Genomic DNA, 19840 nt, shown 5'->3' with positions numbered 1-19840 from the left:
TCTCTCAAAATCAGCGGTATGAACAAAAACCACTCTCTTTTTGCTCCGCTCTTCACTTTTGTTCAGCACCAAAATCACTCCAAATTTTTTCACGCGTTTCATTTCCCGCTTCAAAAATCACTCCAATAAAATTATTTAAAAAAAAGGACTTCTCCAATACTCCTCTTCGAGTCGTAAAAAGACAGAGCACCAATACAATCCAATTCTTGGATTGTAAAAACACGATGTCCCCAATAATAGCCGCTATCGCTTCGCGGCTAATTAAACAATTGAGCAAAAAATGAAATCGTGGGAACCTGTTGGGCAGTTTTCTAGTTAAAAATTTATGTAAAAATTTTTATATGAAAAATCATCAGTTTTGTTTATGTTGGTGACAAAATTAGACTGAATCTTTTAAAAATGTCAGTTATAAGATCATCATCCGCAATTGCTGGTGACGAAGGCTGCTGTCGAGCACTCTGGTTGGAACCATGTGCATTTGATTCTAAATAATATCTATTAAATTAGCCTTTATTTTCTCTGGCAACAAAATATGGTTTCTGATCTATATCTTGCTATCTCTAAAACTATTCTAAAACAAATAACTTTTGTCTAAAACATGTACTGTTCTCTTAAATATCATTAAATCAGCTCCAACAGCTGTTTCTCAGATTCCTTTTTCTCTCCTGATCTGTTTATTCTTAAAAAAGCTGTCCTTTTATCGGTTGAATAAAAAACGTTACATTCTCTTCAATCATTATTTTAAATTAAATGTACAGGAACCAAAAATCAATGTATACTGAAGCATATTCCTCTTCTTACTGTTTGCCCGCTTAATACTAAGATGAAAAAGCTCCTCATAGAAAAAAGTCCAAAGCAGATGTCGCACTACCCATCGCACAATGATTAGTGATATTTTGGTGTTAATTTCTGAGAAAACCATTGGTTTGCAGACACCCTTCTTAAAATCCATACCTTTACGACTTATCGCCCTTCACACGTGGAAACTGCATGCTCAAAACAGCTTCGGTGAATTGCATACTTCGAGACTATTAATGCGTAAGGCTCTAAGAGCACTCGGCAACTTAATGCACTCCGAGCGCTAGCTGTTGGGAACGAGGGGCTGAAGGGAGCGATGTCTGAGGAAGTTGATGTTAGCGGGATGGGGGTTGATGTGGAGTTCGGAGGGAGGGCACGGGGTCAGAAAAGAGGCAAAAAAGTTCTAATTTAGTTAGCAATTCAATTAGATACGGTAAATATGATGAGTTTAGCTTCTAGATTAGAAAACAATAAGCTTAATACGAATACCGGTCGGCATTGTACTAACATGCCCGGCAGATTGCCGGAAAACAGCCACCATTGATTCCCATAACTTTGTACAAAAACAATTTTAAAGTGCAAACTTTTCAACTTCATTTATTAGTCAGACAAACTCCTGTTCCTTGATGAGAGGATACATGGAATAGTATCAATACCAATAAGCATGAGAAATAAAAAAGTTCGACGAAGTAAAAAAAAACATAGCAGGACAAGTCCTGACGTACAATTGGAAGAATTTTCATTGACTAAACAAAAAACTAGGCTTAGAATGAACTATGAATTGACTAAACACAAAACTAAACCTAGAACGGACTATGAATTGATTGGTAAAACCATTTTAAAAAAATCCGGTCAAACAAATAAAAAAAACAGTAAATATCAGAGTGAAATTGCTGCATGTGAACACAAAACCATTACCGAGAAACCGAATTTTTGTTCAAACACCGTTTTCTCACTCTACTTCAAAAATAGAGCGAAAAAAATTCACGCCGCAAAACCACTAGCTTTTTCGCTCCACTTCCTGTTTCGGCGTGACCAAAATCACCACTCCAATTTGACTTCAAAAATCATGAAAATGTGTGAGCAGATCTTTAAAAAAAACATGGCCGGAAGAATTCGGGAAACGACTCGAAGGAGAAAATTGCCCATACTTATGACTAAACAACTAGAAGAACTATTGTGAAACTTGAACCTCCACAAACCCCATAAAAATTTAAGGAACAATCGAAACGGCATTCAAAAACAAATTAAAAAAAACGGGAAAAATTTAATGTGTTTTTTTAATAGTACAAGGAAACATCAAGCCGAGTAAAATTCTTTTCCAATTAGGGCAATTGAAAGCTCGCAATACAATGGGCAAGTCATAATCGGCTAAGAACATTGTCTACGACCTAGAAAAAGGAAAAACTGCAAAAAAAATCAGAAAAATGGTTTAAAATTTCTCAATTTTCTGTCAATTTTCCTAAGAAAAAAATGAGTTACAACAATAAAACTTTACCCAGTTGATAGCTGAATATTCCTTAAGTAACAAGCTTCTATTCAAATCCCACTTAAAGCATTAAAACAAAAAACAGGCAAAAAATCATTAACTTTCGTCTAAAAATCAGGAAAACTGATCAAAAAACCTCCGAATGAGCATTAAACTCAAAATTAACTGCTTGAAACCTTCAATTCCTATCAACACACGCCTGAAATTAATACAATATCATAATCAAACCTCATAACCATCAAAAGTTTCAAAAAACTGCTTTTAAAAGCCGCACGTGAACAAAAAAATTTCGCTCGATTAGAGAAAATTTTTTCACACATCAATTTCTCGCTCTCTCAAAAACAGCGGTATGAACAAAAACCACTCTCTTTTCGCTCCGCTCTTCACTTTTCTTCACCACCAAAATCACTCCAAACTTTTTTCACGCTTTTCATTTCCCGCTTCAAAAATCACTCCAATAAAATTGATTAAAAAAAAGGACTTCTCCAATACTCCTCTTCGAGTCGTAAAAAGGACTTCTCCAATACTCCTCTTCGAGTCGTAAAAAAGACAGCGCCCCAATACAATTCAAATTCTTTGAATTGTAAAAAATAGGAGCGCTATAATAGCCGGCTGAGAAGATGAGGCGGCTATTAACAAGGAACTTTGATTGCAATAAACCTTAAAACATTAGTTCTTAGTACCCAGCCTTTATTGATTTATCGATTTTTTTTCTATTTTGACTTTTGACATTGAACGTATTAGCAGTCCGTTAAAAGAGTGAAAGAAGTAAGAGAGAAATCAAACGTGCAAGTAGTGAATTACGTAAAACCAAAAACGCATGAAAGAGAAAAAGGTAAATGAAACGACTTCGCTTAAAATGTGAGCCTTTGAGACGCTGGCGACAGCTAACAATAAGCAGACACAAACAACGATTAACGCCGGACCGTTTATTCGCAGCAGGTGTGGTGTTGACGTTGGTTATAGATCGCCAGAGCTCAGAGAGTCCAGCAATAACTAAGGGTGGCACACAGGGACTTAATGCCCTCTGACTGAATATGATTGTCGCGTCTCTTGCGATGAAAAGTCAGATAACGCAAGCGAGCAAACAAAGTTTTAGAACAAAATGGCAAAATAATGAACAAAAAATTTTTGCATCGAAAAAAAGCACACGACTACAAAATACAAATATTGTTTCAAATTTTGTTAGAGAGCAAAAAATTATCGTGTTTTAATTTTATCAGCTGAACAGGCAGCGCCAATTTCTCCGTTATACTCATTTGTTTCTGAGGCTAAATTACTAAATTGATATTCAAACACAACAAAAATAATAAACTTCGACCAAAGTTAGCCAACATAAACTGTTATTTATTTGTTTTGTTTCCCTTAAAGCAACTGAGCGTTTACCTGTTTTCTGTTTCCCATGAAGTTACAGGTCTACTGCCTGATTTGCCTAGTCTGTTTTGTCAAACACTAAAATTTGCCTCTCTAAACCTACATCTTTAAAAAAGCGATAGATTTGTGTCTAAGATATAAATTCCTGCAAAGTTTTAGTTGATGAATAATAGATGTTGGAGATGAAACTTTGTTCAGAGAGATACTGTCGTCGGAGGTCAAGGAAAATCAACTGAGCCCAAATTTCGTTTCAATCCCGGACGAAGCCCGGCCACGATTAACAAATTACCTTCGAGAAGCATTCAATTGTTGTTTCTTTTATTCTTATCAAGAAGCGTAGTCAGAAAAGCACAAAAAGAGCACTGATTATTACATCTTACTAGCTAGGACATTATTTGTGCATATGAATGAGTCGGATTTATAGTCTGTCCCATAAAGTTGAAATAAGCGAACGTTCGAAAAACGCAAAAACGTGCAATTGAGCATCAATGTGCTCATTTGAATGTCAACGTTTTCTCCATTAAGTTTTCATTCATCAATTTTTTCTACCTGTTTTAAATTTGAACTTTGACCTTTGAACTCTAAGCTGTGGCTTTTGAAATGCTCGCTTATTTCAACTTTCTGGGACAAGCTATAACACTCTCCAAAAATCACAGACACTGTTAAAGCTACACGTTAATCAGGTAATCATTACTTACTAAAGCTTCTAAAGATTTTTTTCGGAGAGCATATTTATTCGCATTTGTCGGTTTTCCGCGATGCATTTTTAGGGATAGGGCCAAGTAAGAGTAGGTGGAAAACAGTGAGAGAAAGCAAATTTAGATCAAACGATGAGGGGTCAAGCGACGAGGGGAGTAAGGTTGGGAGAGCTGCTCCAAATTACCAGGTGGATGAGGGTGTACAGGGGGGGGGGGGGGGGGGGGGGTGTTAGGGGCGGGCATGAGTCAGGGGAAGGGGTGACTGAGGGGGTCAAAATTTTAAGATAAAGAAACGCCCTTCACACCATGAACTTGTCGCCTCAAAACAGTTTCAGTTAATCGCATATTTAGCGACTACTCAGTCAGTTAACGCCATTCGGGCTTTACCTGTTTATCCCATTTTTCAGGGTCAGACAAAAAGATCGGTAAGGTGGAAAATCGTATAAGCAAGACCACAGAACTAATAAAATTGCTAAAAACGTTCTTAGAGACCAATTAATTTAAAAAAATTGCATTAAAAAAATAAATTATTTAACTCCTGAAACTGCATCCCCTCGATATCCAATCGCAATGGATGAATGGGTGCACAAAAATCTAAAACTCACAATCTCTAAGTTATTTAATGCTGACTGAGTTTTCTAAACTTGTTGAACTAAACGATACCTCTTTTACCGAGTAACTTTTTTTCTAAAACTAATCAAAGCAATTTACTAATTGTTTTTTTGTGATTGGGTGGTTTATAAGGCTTTTGACTAAAATTGAGTCTTGATGGCATCCAAAACTATTCAGCAACGTCCTTATTTTTTAAAATTTTAATCATTAAAATAGTGAATGATTCAATGCAATTAATGATTGGATAAAGTTTGTCGCTTCTTCAAACCAGAAGATTTATTCAGTACTGCGTCCGAAGTCCATAATAGTTTCACTTGAAAGTTTCAAAATTTGGATTTTCTATATCAATTGAAAACATACCCGGCAGATTGCCGGAAAATAGCCACCGTTGATTCCAATAAGCATGATTGGGATTGAACGAATAGAAGATATTGAAAAAAGAAAGATTTTTCTACAAAAACATTTTTTAAGTCCGATTTATTTTGATGGCGTTTCGTAGTTGAACATACTTCTGTTTCTTAGAGAGAGGCTACAGGGGCTACTATCAACACCAATAAGCATTAGAGGTGGTAACTAAGACTTATAGGAACGACGTTCAAATAGCGGGCATCTAAAATTGGGCTTTATGGGTTTATCCCGTTTCTATTTCTGACTTCAATTTTTTATACCGACTCTGTTCATTTTGAATTGCTTTGCTTAGCAACTGATGTTCAAATTCACTTTTAGCAGAATGAGAGAAGAGAGAAACTAGCCTAGAGAAGTCAAAAAGATTTCACGCAAAATGTCGAAAAAGCGGCAAAATGGTAAAGCGAAAAAAAGTTTGACGAAGTAAAAAAAAAATACGAGCGCAATAATAGCCGGCTGAGAAGATGAGGGCGGCTATTAAAAACAATAAAACTAAGTCTCAGTCTCTGTCTTTCTAGGCCTCCCTATGTGCAGACAAAAAATTGTAATTTTCAATAGAAGAGCGTAGTTTTTGAAATACTTTTATATTGAACAACTTAAGGAAGCATGCTGAAATCACTTATGCATGTTGAAAACTGAGCAAAATTCAGTGATGCTAATCGAAAAAACAAATGACGAAATTGTCCATTGTCAAATTTTCATAGCTAATTTCCACGGCTAACTTGGGGCTTTTCGCCGCTGAATTGGCGACAGGATGGCAAGGAGAAAGTGTTGACACTGCTGACCCTAAACAAGTCCTATAAAACTTTTTAGTCCTAAAAAACTTTCTAGTAAATCATGATGTGCACAGTGACGCCATGCCAACATCAGCTAGCCACCATCGAAGAAGGATATTCTTTAGATATTTAATTTGAACATCTTTGTGAAAGACATCTTGCCTTTTATCTTGCAACAGAACTCAAAACTCATACCAAGAAAAATAGCAAATAATTTTAGACACACAACTTTAGCATCATAGTGGTAAAGGGCTCTTCGAGTTCTTGGCCTCTGGTCAATTGGTCGCAACACAAAAAAAATATTTTCAGAAAAGAGCAGCCGGACAAGTTCTTCGATAGAATTCAAGAAATTTTATCAAAACAGAAAATTAGACGTAGAAAAAACTGGGAATGGATTTAAAAAACAATAAAACAGAATTCAACTAGCCTAACCGGCAGCGATCGGCTTAAATGCTCTGAAACGACAGTCGTGGCCAATTGTGGCTTACTTTCGTTGGATAGACTGGCGCCAAAAATACAATTAGCTCTTGACTAAAGTGACAAAACACGTTTGTAAACAAATATTTCAAAATAAAAAGAAACTATTTAAGAAACCGCATGTGATAAAATATTCTTGCTTGGCTGAAAAAATTTTACTTAAAAAAACTTTCTTGCTCCCTCCGAGAACCCAGTATGAACAAAAATTGCTAATACTTTTTCCTCTCCTTTTAAGTTTTGTTCAGCAGACTGACCTAAAGACAACGCCCCTTCCGCTTCGAGTCGCAAGAACACAACGCCCCAATACAATTTAAACACTTTGAAATGTTCAAAAAATACGATGAGACCACAGATATCCTCCAGCTGTCGCTTCACAGCTACTAAAAAAACTTTTAAAAATGAATAACCAAAATGACCATTTTAAGAATTTACTTAATTTCAATATGACTGACTCAATTAATCATCCTGTAAATATTTAACGATTTAGCTACAATTATGAACTTATGAAGTTTACACTAAAAAAACAACTCTTTTGAGTGAACAAACAACTACGCAATATTTGGCTGAGCAAGACGATGACAGACACAATTCCACTAGATAATCCTGTAGACGAGGACTTAGCTGCACAGTACCCAGGCTATGGATTCCATCAGAATACAGAGCAACGATGTCCAATTCTTAGGGATCTATTTCAAAATTAGTGACATCCACCTAGCTGGCATATGTTCGATAATAGATATTAGATATAGATAATACTAACAATAACTCCAAAAAATTTTAAATCATTTGAAAAAATAACTATTCAGCAAGATCTTACAAGTTTTTCCAAACCATTATTGACAAACAGCGAAACCGAAAAAGACGGTAAACTGGAACCAAAGATTGGAACGACATATTTAGAATTTTGTGGAGCCCTTTATTTTTAAGTTTGATCGTTTTTTGTTTTCAATCCGAGCAGAGTAAATTCTCCTTTTTAATATGCATTATTAATATGCAATAATGGTTTAATATGCATTCTCCTTTTTAATATGCATTATTCTCCTATTTTAATATGCGACTAAAAGTAGGAGGGGGAGGGTAAAAAGTAGGCGAATGGGCTGTAAAAAAAAGAGGAGGGACAAAAACGCCGTTGTTTTTGTTTTAGAAAGAGCCTCAATTGAAGAACTAGAGCAATTTAGATCCAGGAGAAATCAAAAGCCAAGAGTGAAAAAATCACATAAGATGTAAAATCGGTCTGTGAGCAAAAAAGTTCGATAACCGAAAAGCAAAAAATGTCCCGCAAAAATTTGCAAGAAAAAAAACAAAAATCTTAAGAATAATTGCTTCCAATTTCCTTTGAGAACTTTTAAAAACAATGGCTCAAAGGGGAGACATCATACTTAACGTTTGTATCCTATGAAACGCCTATTTTTAATGGGGTTTTTGAGGAGTTGATTTATAAAGCAAACCAACCAAGAAGAAATGTCGGAAGAAATGCTCTTGAACGATAAGCGAGCGGTTGGTTTCGCTTATAGCTAGCTTAAGCCTCAGGTTTTGAAAAAAAGGGGGCCGAAAGGTGGACATGAGGGGGGGGGGGGTCAACCGCTCTTTAAACTATGAAAATCAGCCTCCTCAAATATTTCTGAGCAGCTTCAGAGAGCGGATTTATCCCGTTTTTTTGAACGAGGAGAGTCATCTAAAGTTGCTAAAGCGATCGATACTTTTCAAGAATGTTTCAGCTAAGAAATCAGAAAACAGTCAAGCAGAAATTTTGCATAAAAATCACAAGAGATGTAAAATTAAACAGGGAGCAAGAAATCTCTAGAACCGAAGAGAAAAAGTGTCATCGAAATCAACAAAAAAAGTTTGCTTGAAACTTTATTTGAGAGCATTTAAACACAATATCTCAGGGCTGACATCACACTCAACGTTTATATCCTATGAAATGCCTGTTTTTAGGGGAGGGGGTTAAACTTTTTTTTTGAGGGGTGGAATTTGATTTACGAAACAAACCAACTAAGGTCGGAAGACTTGCTCTCGAACGACAAGCGAGCGTTTGGTTTCGTTTATAGCTTGCTTAAGCAAAGGGCAAGTCTCACGAAAAAAGGGACAGAAGACTCTTTATGCCCTCGAGTTTTACCAATTTATCCAGTTTTTTAAAAGAGGGAAGTAATCTAAAGTCGCTCTAGCAATCGGGAGAATTTTCCAGATCGTTCTAGCAGCGAAGTCAAAAAATTTGTCAAGCAGAAATTTTGCATGAAGACACGCATTCTTTTTATAATTTCTCCACAGTTGGAGACCAATTGAAGACAATCTACACAGGTTTTCAGCCTAGCAAGAAAAGTCCAAACTGTCAAGCAAAATATCTTGCATAAAACGTCCAATTTGTTTTTATAAAACCAATCTTTTAAGAGAAAAATGTGTTATCGAACACCCCTACAAAGTTAGTTCAATAAATGGTCTCGCAAAATTCAAAAAAAAAACTTCAATTTCCAAAAAGATATCCAATTTGATCTAAAGAAAAACCGTCTATACAGACATAAAAGAGATTGGAAAAAGCGGCAAAAAGATAGGTCCCACTGCAACAAACTTTACGCTATGATGAACAGTAGAGCATGGACAGTTTACTTCGAAGTCACCAATGTTGTCGTGAAAACCGAATCGTGTAAGAGCACGTACGCAGCAATTTGTGTCACGGAAGAAAAATCTGTGGCCTCTGGTAAAAGATGGGCTTTAGTGGTTCGTACAAGTAATCAGAACTGATATAAACGCTCTATTATAAAGCACAATATATTTTAAATTCGGTTTTGGGTCAATTCCAAAATTTACTGGTGATACTTTGATTTTGTCGTACGCAATCGAAGCTACTGGCATCAAAGAACACTGATATATTTGTTTTTCCTCTACCACAGTTATTCAAGCGGACATGAATCCTTATTTATAATTGCCCACTACACCCAGCTTTGAGCTGGACATAATTTTTTGTTAAGAATAGTACTCACTGCTGGTCTGTAGCCAGTTATTCAGGACTTGGAACAGTTCGAATGAGTCCCAGGAATCCGGAGGTTGTACCTCCAACGCAGCATTCATGTCCACTAAGAACATACTCCAGAACATCTCAGAGTGTTCGGCCATTGCTCCCTCGAACCAACAAAAAGCCTAAAGAATAATAACAGTTTAAATTTCACAGTTCAAACTGACTTGGTAGATGCATTTACAGTGATCATGTACACCTTTTTGTAAGATCGTAACCACTATAAAAGTTGAGGCAGAGTTGAATTAATTATCAGCATTTGCAACGAAGTCGAGGCGTTTATTGAGTTTCTTTGATAGAATCACACTCATTTCTGCACATAATTTGTGCATGTCAATATTAGCATCAACATGAAACATTTATAGAAATTAGAAATATTCAGTATCAGTGATCAGAAAAATTCCTTGAATTCAAATAATGGGAGAAGCTAGGCAAGAATGGAATTAGACTGAAATGCTGATAAATGGCGAAAAATAGACAGCTCCTATAGTAGTCAGCTTCGTTCAGCTTCTGTCAATCAAGTTGTTCAATCTTTAGAATTCGAAACCGGTGAGCAAAATTGTATGGGTTGATCAATAACAAGTTAAGAATGAATGTGACATATGCTAGATCTCTGCTGGAGAGTAGCAGTGTTTGTTTCTGGCATCGGCTCACCAAACAACATCAGTTCAATAGTGCAGATAGAGAAAGAATAAAGTGAGAGAAAAAGAAAGAAATTAGCCCAACACCAGATTTCGGAATTGAGATCTATCAATGCACTCAAAGTGTAATTTGATCAAGAGATTTAGATTACAAAATGGCAGTCTAAAGAAACATGCCCAAAGTTATATGTTTGATATCAATGCAATTACATTCATATCAAAGAGATTCGAAGTAACGGAACACATGTATCATTATCAGTATTGACAAAATTTCCGCAATCTCGATTCAAATTACACTTTGAGGTCGAGGTCACTTGGTAAAGAGTACCCAAAGAGCTGACTTTTCAGTACAACCACAAATTCTACCTTTCAGGTCATGAACAAATGCACAAAATAATAATGAATGAATGAAACAAGACTAATCAGTAGCACTAAAAACAACAGTTGGTGAGACTATACTTATCAATAACTACTTTTGGTTATCTTTTGAATCTAATGGAGACAAGATTATCAGTTTTTAAACAGACACAAGTTAAACTCTAATAAACTCTGCCACCAAAACGCATTTGATGAATGCTATCTGAGACATGATTTTTGAGAAGAGGAGGCTCAACAATTAAATATCTATAAAATTAAGAGTACGGGTTAATTGATGAAAAAAAAAAGTAAACTACTGGACAAAAAGGACAATCAATCCCGCTTCGTTGATATCTTAATTAGTTGTTAACAGCTTAGTTAACAACGCGCCGCTAAAAAGGTGTGAGATAAAACCATGACTTATCCTTTCATATAAATCAAAAGATTTTTGCAGAATAGTTAGCTAAAATATTTCAACCATTTTCTCGTTTTGGAAAAAGATGATGTAAAGAAAAGTATTTTGGAAGTCATCATTCAATGATAAGAATGAACAAGGAGGGGGCTCGGTGATGTGCGTTCGAACATGATGGCCCGACCCCGCTCATCTACATTTTTGTCTTCATTGTCTATCAAATGAGGAAGAGAAAGAACACTTTTTAAAATTCAAATATTGTTAAAAAAAACTGGCGTATGAAAAAAAAAATTGGCGCCCACTCAAATCACATAGAAAACTGGTTCAATTAGAAAACAATTAGTGGGCCGATGAGAACTGCCATTATTAATACTACGAGGAAAGACAAACAAAAAATCAAATAACAAAAAAATACATTCAAAAGTCTCAAGAAAATACCTACTATTAAATTCAAAATATATTCAAACAAAACCTAAACTAAAAACAATAATTTGTACATCACAGACAAAAATGGAACCAGTCCCTAATGAGACTAGGTAACAAGTAGACAAAGAAGAACAAAAAAAGCAAAAAAAAATACATTTTTAATACCAAAAAATTTTAATTAATGAAGATCATTATATGTCAAATGAAATCTTTGAATTGGTTAATGTTCATTCAAAATTCAAATCATGAAACATTGAGAACTGCCATTATCCAGAATGTGTCGGACGTCTACAAAAAACAAACGAAAAAACCAGACGAAAAACAAGAACCCCATAAGTTTCACAAGAAAACGGTAACAAGTAGTAAAAAAAAAGCAAAAAGTTAAAATCATAAGAAAAGTCAAAAATTAAAGTTTTTTGAAAACAAATAATTTCAATTATAGAATACCTTCAGATATCAATTGAAATCTTTAAAAAAGGGATTGTTCATTAATACCTTATTATGAAGACATGATACCAGTCATTATCCAGAAATTGTCGTACGTCTAAAAAAAACAAACAACAAATTCAGACGAGAAAATCCATTAAATTTTGCAAGAAAACGCTGTCGAAGCCGTTAAAACCATAACATATTCGGTAGAAAAAATAATTAATTGCACCTTGAATCGCCTAGATATAAGACCTCTGAATGATGAGACTAGGAAACAGATAGAAAAAAAGAACAAAAAATTGAAAATTTAAGAAAATAACCTTTTTTCGAAAAAAAATTGTTACGAACGGTCATTGTTCAGTCAATCGACAAAAAATTTAAAACGATAACAAAAAAATCAAAATCTAAAAAAAAAATTGCGTAAAGACGGTATCAAAGCCGTTAGAACAATAAGCAATGCACTAAAAACGTCAGATATGCTCAATCTTGCTTAACACCAATACTTTGATATGCTACCTGTAATTATTGAGACCAGGTAATAGGTAGACAAAAAAAGAACAGAAAAAGTGTAAATTTAAAATATACTTCTATATAATTTTTAAAAACATATTTGATTTCAAAAACTTGAAAAACTTTTTATCATACAACTACAATAAGAACGACAAATATAGATAAAAACGAAAATTTCCATTCATTTCAACTAGATGACGGTGTAGAAGCATCTTAAACCATAATCTGTTCGCTGAAAACTGATATGATCAATAGTGTCTCATTTTTGAGCGAAAATAATGTTATATCTGACCTGTCAATATAGTGACAAGACAAGAAAAAGAACCTCAAAGATTGAAAAAAAAACAAAAATAAAAAATTTTGTGTAAAAACTTGTAGCGTCTAAGCAAAAAACATCATGAAAAATTTAAAACAGCCATAAGTATTAAACTCTTTTCCGTTAGAAAGACAATCTCACCGTAAGGTACCTGTTGACCAAAAAAAAAGAAAAAGTTGCAAAGCTCAATAGGCCCTCGTTTGTTTTAAAAATGAAACTCCTTAAAACGCTGACTTAATGAAACACCTTCGAAAACCAACAGGGCCTCTCATTAGTAATCTTTGATTCGATTTCTTTTTTTCCCGTAATTAACGGTAAAAAAAGGGAAATGCAAAAAAGTGATTGATTACAATCCGAACTTCATTGAACTTTGAAAAACAATGAATAGAAATAATCTAGCCTTGCTACATCTACACGTCCAGTAGGAACACGTAATTGTTCTCAATATTAAGGATACCGATAATTTGACAAAAAAGTCAATATATCAAAAATGAATGATGCAGTTTGCAGCATTATAGAGTTAAATTAGCAAAAACCGGAATTTTTAAATTCAAGAACAGTCTCAAAGGAAGCGCAAGTTAAACTAGGCTTCCTTGTAGCCAACAAAGATTGTGTCGGCAGGTTTCATGTAAGTTTAAGCGACAAGCGTAAACAAAGTGGGCTAAAGAGGCATATTTCATGCAATCTTTGAGGAAAAAACGGTTGAAACTTGAAGAATTTTAGCAATAAAGTGGATCAAAGAGTTCAACGCCACTCTTCTAGCTTTGGAATTAAAACCGACAGTACCATTACCAACTTTTGTTACCAATTTTAACATAATGTTTAGCAAAATTTGCCAAAAAAAGCGCGCTAATATACGGAAAATGTGAACAATGACAATAAAAATCGTGAACAAACTTCACAAAACCTTTCGATAACTCCGTCGAGAACGAAAGGCAAAAAATCTTTTTTAGTTATATATTCTACGCTGGACAGGCTTTTGAATGATACCACTCACAACCCTCTAAAATCAATATATCGTTCGGCGAAGCTTGTATGAACAAAAAAAAACCAAGGGAGTCCCCCCACATACGTGGATCGGAACAACAAGAAAAACATTGAATTTCAGCATCTGAGCTATGAGCCTTTCTTGGGTGCACCAGAGAAATGGTTCACAGTTTTTCTCAAAAACAGAAAAAAACATCATAGAAAAAGATCAGCTTTTGCAATTTTCCACCACTCGAATAGTTTTAAGACCAATATTTCAAGAGAGAGCGTAACAATTTACAGTGAAGTCTATACGATGAATAAATGTTTATTTGGCTCGTAAAAACAAATAAGTCGAAAATTAAGTCAAGGTTTTTCAATTCTAACTCCGAAAATGACTATAATCATTTTTTCAATAAAGAGCATGTCAGATTCCATAATTACGCAGACACAATCAGAAAACTATTTCCCCTTATTTAAAAAGGAAGATATCAATCCATATCAAAGACAACAATTGTTTTTTTGAGGGGAAAAACGTTTGACCTGAACTATCTTTTGCGAAAAAACGGCACAAAAATTAATTTAAATCTGAGAGAGAGATTTGATTTTCGGTTTCAAAAGAGAGAAATGAGCCCTTGAGAGGTTAAAAATTGTCTGTTTTTACCGTCATCTTAACAACAATAAAGACCTTATTTCTATTACGTTGCTCCAAGAACGAATTTCTAAATTAACTTTCATGGGAGAGAAAATTTTGGCCCACCACAGCTGACATATTTTCATAGAAATTGAACTGTAAACAATTCGACTGGAGGTTTCAAACATGAGAAAAATAATCACTACCACCATTTTGTTTTTAGTACAATGTTATAGCGCAAACAAACAGATTTCTCATCCTCTCGCAAGAATTTCATTTTTCAAAAGATTTTCGAAAAAAGATCAATTTAAAAAACTTTTCCAGAAATTTAAAGAAAGGGCAACTCTGATGAACCATCTCTCCCTTTCAAAAAAGAATCTAACTAAATTTGATTGACAGGTGGTAAACACACAAAAATATCCCTTTGAGATAAAACTTAATCATTGCGTAATGACATATGTTAAATTCGCCTTATAAGCAAATTGTTGCAAAAGCTGAGAAAAGAGGGGGAAAATGGAGGATAATTATAACTTTTGTTTTGTTTCTAATATACTAACAAAGGACGAAAGAAAAACCCCACCATGCCTCCTCCAATAACTGCTTCACCTTACTTCTCGTAAGATTTTAAAATATACGGAGACTTTAAAATATACTTCAGTTTCGTTTCTACTGAACACGAAAACAGAAGTAATAAAATCAATCAATTCGTTTTCACGCAAGTTTTTGTTTCTACTTGAGGGATAACACTACATTGAAGCAAAATACTACATTGAAAAACAAAAATAGTATTAAGGACCAAAAAATGTTAAATTCTACGAACTGTTTCAATTTAATTTCAGTAAAAAAATCAAAACAATATAGTTCTTAAAAACTATATAGTTCTTAAAAACTGTATAGTTCTTAAAATTAAAAAAATGTCTAATTTGTTTGACGAAAAATCTTACAATATCTATCAGAAAAATCCTGGATTATCAACATTTACTGAATAATTTACGTCGAGTCTGCTAGTGCTCAGCCGAATTTTTTTGAGACGAAGCAGTATCTCATGAAAACTTCGAACAGCCGATTAAAAACCAATTTCATTTGCATAAATATCATGTGAAAGTCAAAAAAATGTTTGGCCTTGCCTTGGTGACTGATTTATGTTTTCACTTAATATGGAGAACAAGATTTTTTAAAATTCATAAACATAAACCGACAAATGTCGGAAACATTGCTCTTGAACGACAGGCGAGGCAATTTAATTCAGGCGCTGTAGCCTAGATCAATTGTTCTTTATGGGTGCAAAAAATCTTTCCCCAGCCGTCAAAGAATGTTCTAAAAGAAAAGCGCAAAATTGTCAAGCGAAAAATTTGCATAAAAAAGACCCACACGTTTACAATAATTGCTATGAACTACGTTCCAGAGCAATTAAAAACATTAACACATCCATTCCAAAACGTCATGAATAGTTACAGAAATGAAACTTTGGAACTGTTTCACTCTCAACTTTATCGTTTCCTTAAATGTTTAACAATTATTTTTTTGCAAACTAGAAATATAGAACGTTCAGATAATGGAGTTCTGTAATTAAAAGAAAAACTAATTAAAAATGACGACCACAATTTAGTATACTTACTTTAGCACACTTATTTAAAAATGACAACATCCCCCCTTCCACATACCAAATTTTCTGACAAACCTGGAAAGAATTTGGTGAACATATATTGATAATTTATTCAAGAATTCTTATTTCAAACTTATGCAAATTTAACCCATTTAACATAATTTTAGCATTTAAATCTTCATTAAGATTTTCACGGTTTCGAAATTTTGTGGATGAGATGGGTCAGAATATTAGGCACGAATCCACGTTAGTAATGCATTGCATCTGCTAGTGGTTTTTGGCTGATTAAGTCTCTTCTATATTTATCAGTCAATCATTAATCAAATAACAGTCAATGAAATAATATCCTCAACAACATCGAGATTTTAAAAAATGGCTACCTTTTAGATAAGACGAAAATCTTCCATTACGAAATTTTTAGTTCTATTCTTAAAAATAAGAATCCGAGGCCTCAATGTTTGCGATGCAACTCAAAGATAGAGACATGATCACATAGGAGAGTAACTTATTAGAGTGAAAAACCGAAAAAAATGAATAATATGACCGAAACAAGATAAGACGTGAACAAGAGAAAAGAAAAGAAACAGAATCAAGATTAAGAAATGATTTCATCGATACAGTTTATAGTATATCTGTGAGTCAGTTATTGTGAGTTGCACTACCTGAGAAGTTCGCATTTCCTGAAAAATCATAAAACAATAAATTAGCAATCAATCACTCACAGTGTCCCACTTTTTCACCTCTCTTTATTTAACCCGCTATCATTTCAACCCTCTATCATTTATCCGCTCTATTATTTCATCCCGATTTTAATCTTTTATATAATTGGTACCAAGAGAATAGTATAATCATCATTTGGCCATGCCTCAGCGGCCCGTGGTACCTGATACGAAACTATCATACCCAAACATGGGATTAAAATATCCGGTTTATCCAATTATTACAAAACATGCCTGTAATGTCTAATGATAAAATGCGGCGTGAAATGATAGAGCGGGTTTAAAGGAATCGGGGTGAAAAAAAGTAGAACCATCAATCACATAAAGCCATGCTGAGACGAACAATTTAAAGTAAGAGTAGTTTTTCTAATTACACCGACTGATAATTATTTGAAGCAGTCTTTGAATATTTAAATTTAAAGAGGATTACATTGACGAAATAATGGCATAAATATCTATTCTGATAAAAAAGACGTGGATAAAAATTTCATTGCGCTCAAGCAAGCATCTTATACACCCCGACCTTATAAGCCTAAATTTAACATACGATACCCTGCTAGCTGTATTAGAAAGGCAATTGATGGAGGGTGACGAACAATCCTAGGGGCCGATGAGGGAGGGAGGGGCAGAAAAAATCAAAGAACAAATTAAGAAAAATAATTTTACCTCGGCGTGATATTCGTCGTTCTGAGTCAAAACTTCGCAACACAATTCAGCCAATCGTATCACTCGTTCCAATCTCTGTCGAGGCGTTGGCTCGTCTGTGTTCAGGGGGTCTGGTAATTGCATAAAAAGTATTTGTTTTTGTATGAACAGTATGTTGATTAAATAGTGCCGTATATAAATTAAAAGTATATTTTAGAATTGCTCATTGCAATCCGTTTGCGACGTGCACCACAAAACTTAACTGGAGCGTGACGACATAACTGATAGAATAAAGAAATATTAAAATTAAAAACCCATTTTGATAATTGAATTGCCTTCACACAATTAACTTTTATCCATTCAGCAGCTTTGAAAAATTGTTCATTAAATGACTATTAAAGCTCTAAGAGCTGTTCAGGAACTTAATGCCCTCGGGGCTTTACCTATTTACCCCGTTTTCGAGGACGAACAGACAAAAGCGGTAGAACAAAAATCGATAAAGCACGGGGTCCTTTTTGGCTGCACGGGCCCTTACGGCCTGAACTATGTGCAGGGGAGGATTAGGGGGGGGGGGTGAAGTGAGAGGGTGGCTGATGCGGGGTGGGGGGGGGGGGGGGAACCTCTAAGAACCACCATTCACACCATAAGTATAAGTCTCCAAAACAGTTTCTGTGAATTGCACACTTGAAGACCAGTGAGCTGAGAGGCTCTAAGAGCAATTAATGCCCGCTGGGCGCTACCTGTTTATCCCGTTTTTCAGGACGAAAAGTCAAATGGGTCAGACGAAAAATCGGTCAAGCAAAAAAATCGCATAAAAACGACCGACAGGACTATTATAATTGCTACAAACATCGTTTGAGAGCAATTAAATAGCTGTTAAATTACCGTAAAATAGCCACCGTTGACATCCTTTACGCACATTATGATTGAAACAGAACAAGAAAAGAGAACATAAATTTTGGGAATTTGTAGAACAGTGTTCGAATTTTGTAACCAATTTCAGCTAGGTAATTAAACTATAGTTAGTTCGGCTTCTAAAGTGAAGGCTATTAAGCCTACTACCAATGTCAGCCAGCAACCGCTTCACTGAACTCAGATATCCTAATGCACTATGAATTAATGAAAGGGCTATAATAGTTTATCCCAATTATTTTCAATTTGCTGCTTTAATGTTGACAGTATTCTCCGGCGAAATTGCGTATTTTGAAAGATTTCAAAATTCCATGCAGTTGAAAAAGTGAGTGAGACAGGTAGGAACTGAAACGTGGAAGCCGTGATTTAGGTATAAACAAAAAAAAAATTTTAAAAAAAAATAGCCCGATGAACTCAGGAGACGACTGAAGATGATCAAACTTACTGACATAACTAACTTGAAAAATGACATCAGCATATAAAATGAATTATACCACAATCGTTTGCAGCGAAATTGCTATTTCCAAAAATAAACCTCATTGAAGACAAAGTTTGCAGTTAAATTAAATTTATAATTTTCTTTCTCAGAGGTTTCGCGTAACTGCACAAAATCGGCAAAAGTGGATCATAATATTCTGTTGCTCCTGCATTCAGTGATCCTAATTACCTTTATTTCACTAAAATTGCTCAAACGCCCATTTGTCGTTTTGTTAAATTTTTCTTCAACAAAAATCGCAAAAACAACGTTAAAAAATTTCATATCACAGAAAAACCGTTCTGTCGCAAGATAAGAAATAATCAAAATCAATACAAATAGTTTATGCTAACCTCACCAAACCTCTAACAGCTACCATCAATTATTTTACCAAAAATTCTCCCTAAGCTTATAAAAAAGACCACAAGAGAAAACAAATACAAAATTGGTCTTTCCCATTATAGCCCCCCAACCTAGTGGACAGATAACCTATAGCCCCCAATCTTGATTATTATAAAAAAAATACGGCGCTATAATTTCATAAGGTTCTATAATGGGAAAGACCCAATTGAACTAAGGCGAAATCAAAAAATTGTACAATCTCAATGTAGGCAAATTTTCATCAAACACTATTTTCCAACCCAGGATCCAGATGAGGACAAAACCAAAGTCTCATCGAATAAAAAATAGCCTATGATAAATAGACCCCTATGAAATTATAAAAAGTTGCAATCTGATGAGCAATCGAAATCTTTTAACCAACAAAAAAATCTGTTTCATCTCCATGCTTAGAAAACAAATTTCTCCTCAATTGTCCAGCAATTTACAAACAAACGGCAGAAAGCCACGACTAATACTCCAATACTCCTCTGACACGCTCCGCCAAAACTCCTCACTGAGTGGTATAAAAACAAAGAGTTCCGCAGTATAGCTAAGCTCAGATTACAGCAACGCAGCTAAAAACCCAAGTAGCACGATTCCAGCATTAGATTCAAAACAAAACAATCGAAACAACCAAAACCACCAAGAACTAACCCAACCAACTAAATCTTAAATCTGCCCAAAACAGTAAAAACTTGGAAAAAAAAGCCGCGAAAAAAGCAGCTAAAACACAAAAACATGACAAAACAGCTCAAAACTCAGTTTAAAA

General features: G+C 34.7%; 2 protein-coding genes across 5 annotated transcripts in view; one reads left to right on the top strand and one right to left on the bottom strand.

The window, feature by feature from the left end:
* The window catches only part of LOC142350568 (uncharacterized), a 50412-nt gene extending 40968 nt beyond the window's left edge, over positions 1-9444 (top strand). Inside the window, exons 6-8 of the transcript XR_012760883.1 lie at positions 3860-3969; positions 7167-7353; positions 9053-9444. The gene's annotated coding sequence lies outside the window, so the exon portion shown is untranslated. The remainder of the gene's footprint in view (positions 1-3859; positions 3970-7166; positions 7354-9052) is intronic.
* Positions 1-19840, bottom strand: part of LOC142350566 (calcium-dependent secretion activator 2-like) — a 240494-nt gene that overhangs the window by 131254 nt on the left and 89400 nt on the right. For 2 of the 4 annotated variants that reach the window (XM_075402416.1, XM_075402419.1), the window contains 3 exons: positions 17325-17434; positions 16602-16619; positions 9611-9767 (listed from right to left, as the gene is read on the bottom strand). In XM_075402416.1, coding sequence (XP_075258531.1) covers positions 9611-9767; positions 16602-16619; positions 17325-17434 — 285 coding nt within the window. The remainder of the gene's footprint in view (positions 1-9610; positions 9768-16601; positions 16620-17324; positions 17435-19840) is intronic. The other 2 variants (XM_075402417.1, XM_075402420.1) reach the window with 1 other exon arrangement.

This window comes from Convolutriloba macropyga, chromosome 12, assembly GCF_964194025.1.
Source record: "Convolutriloba macropyga chromosome 12, txConMacr16.3, whole genome shotgun sequence".
NCBI lineage: Eukaryota > Metazoa > Xenacoelomorpha > Acoela > Convolutidae > Convolutriloba > Convolutriloba macropyga.
This window is presented reverse-complemented; position numbering and strand designations above follow the sequence as displayed.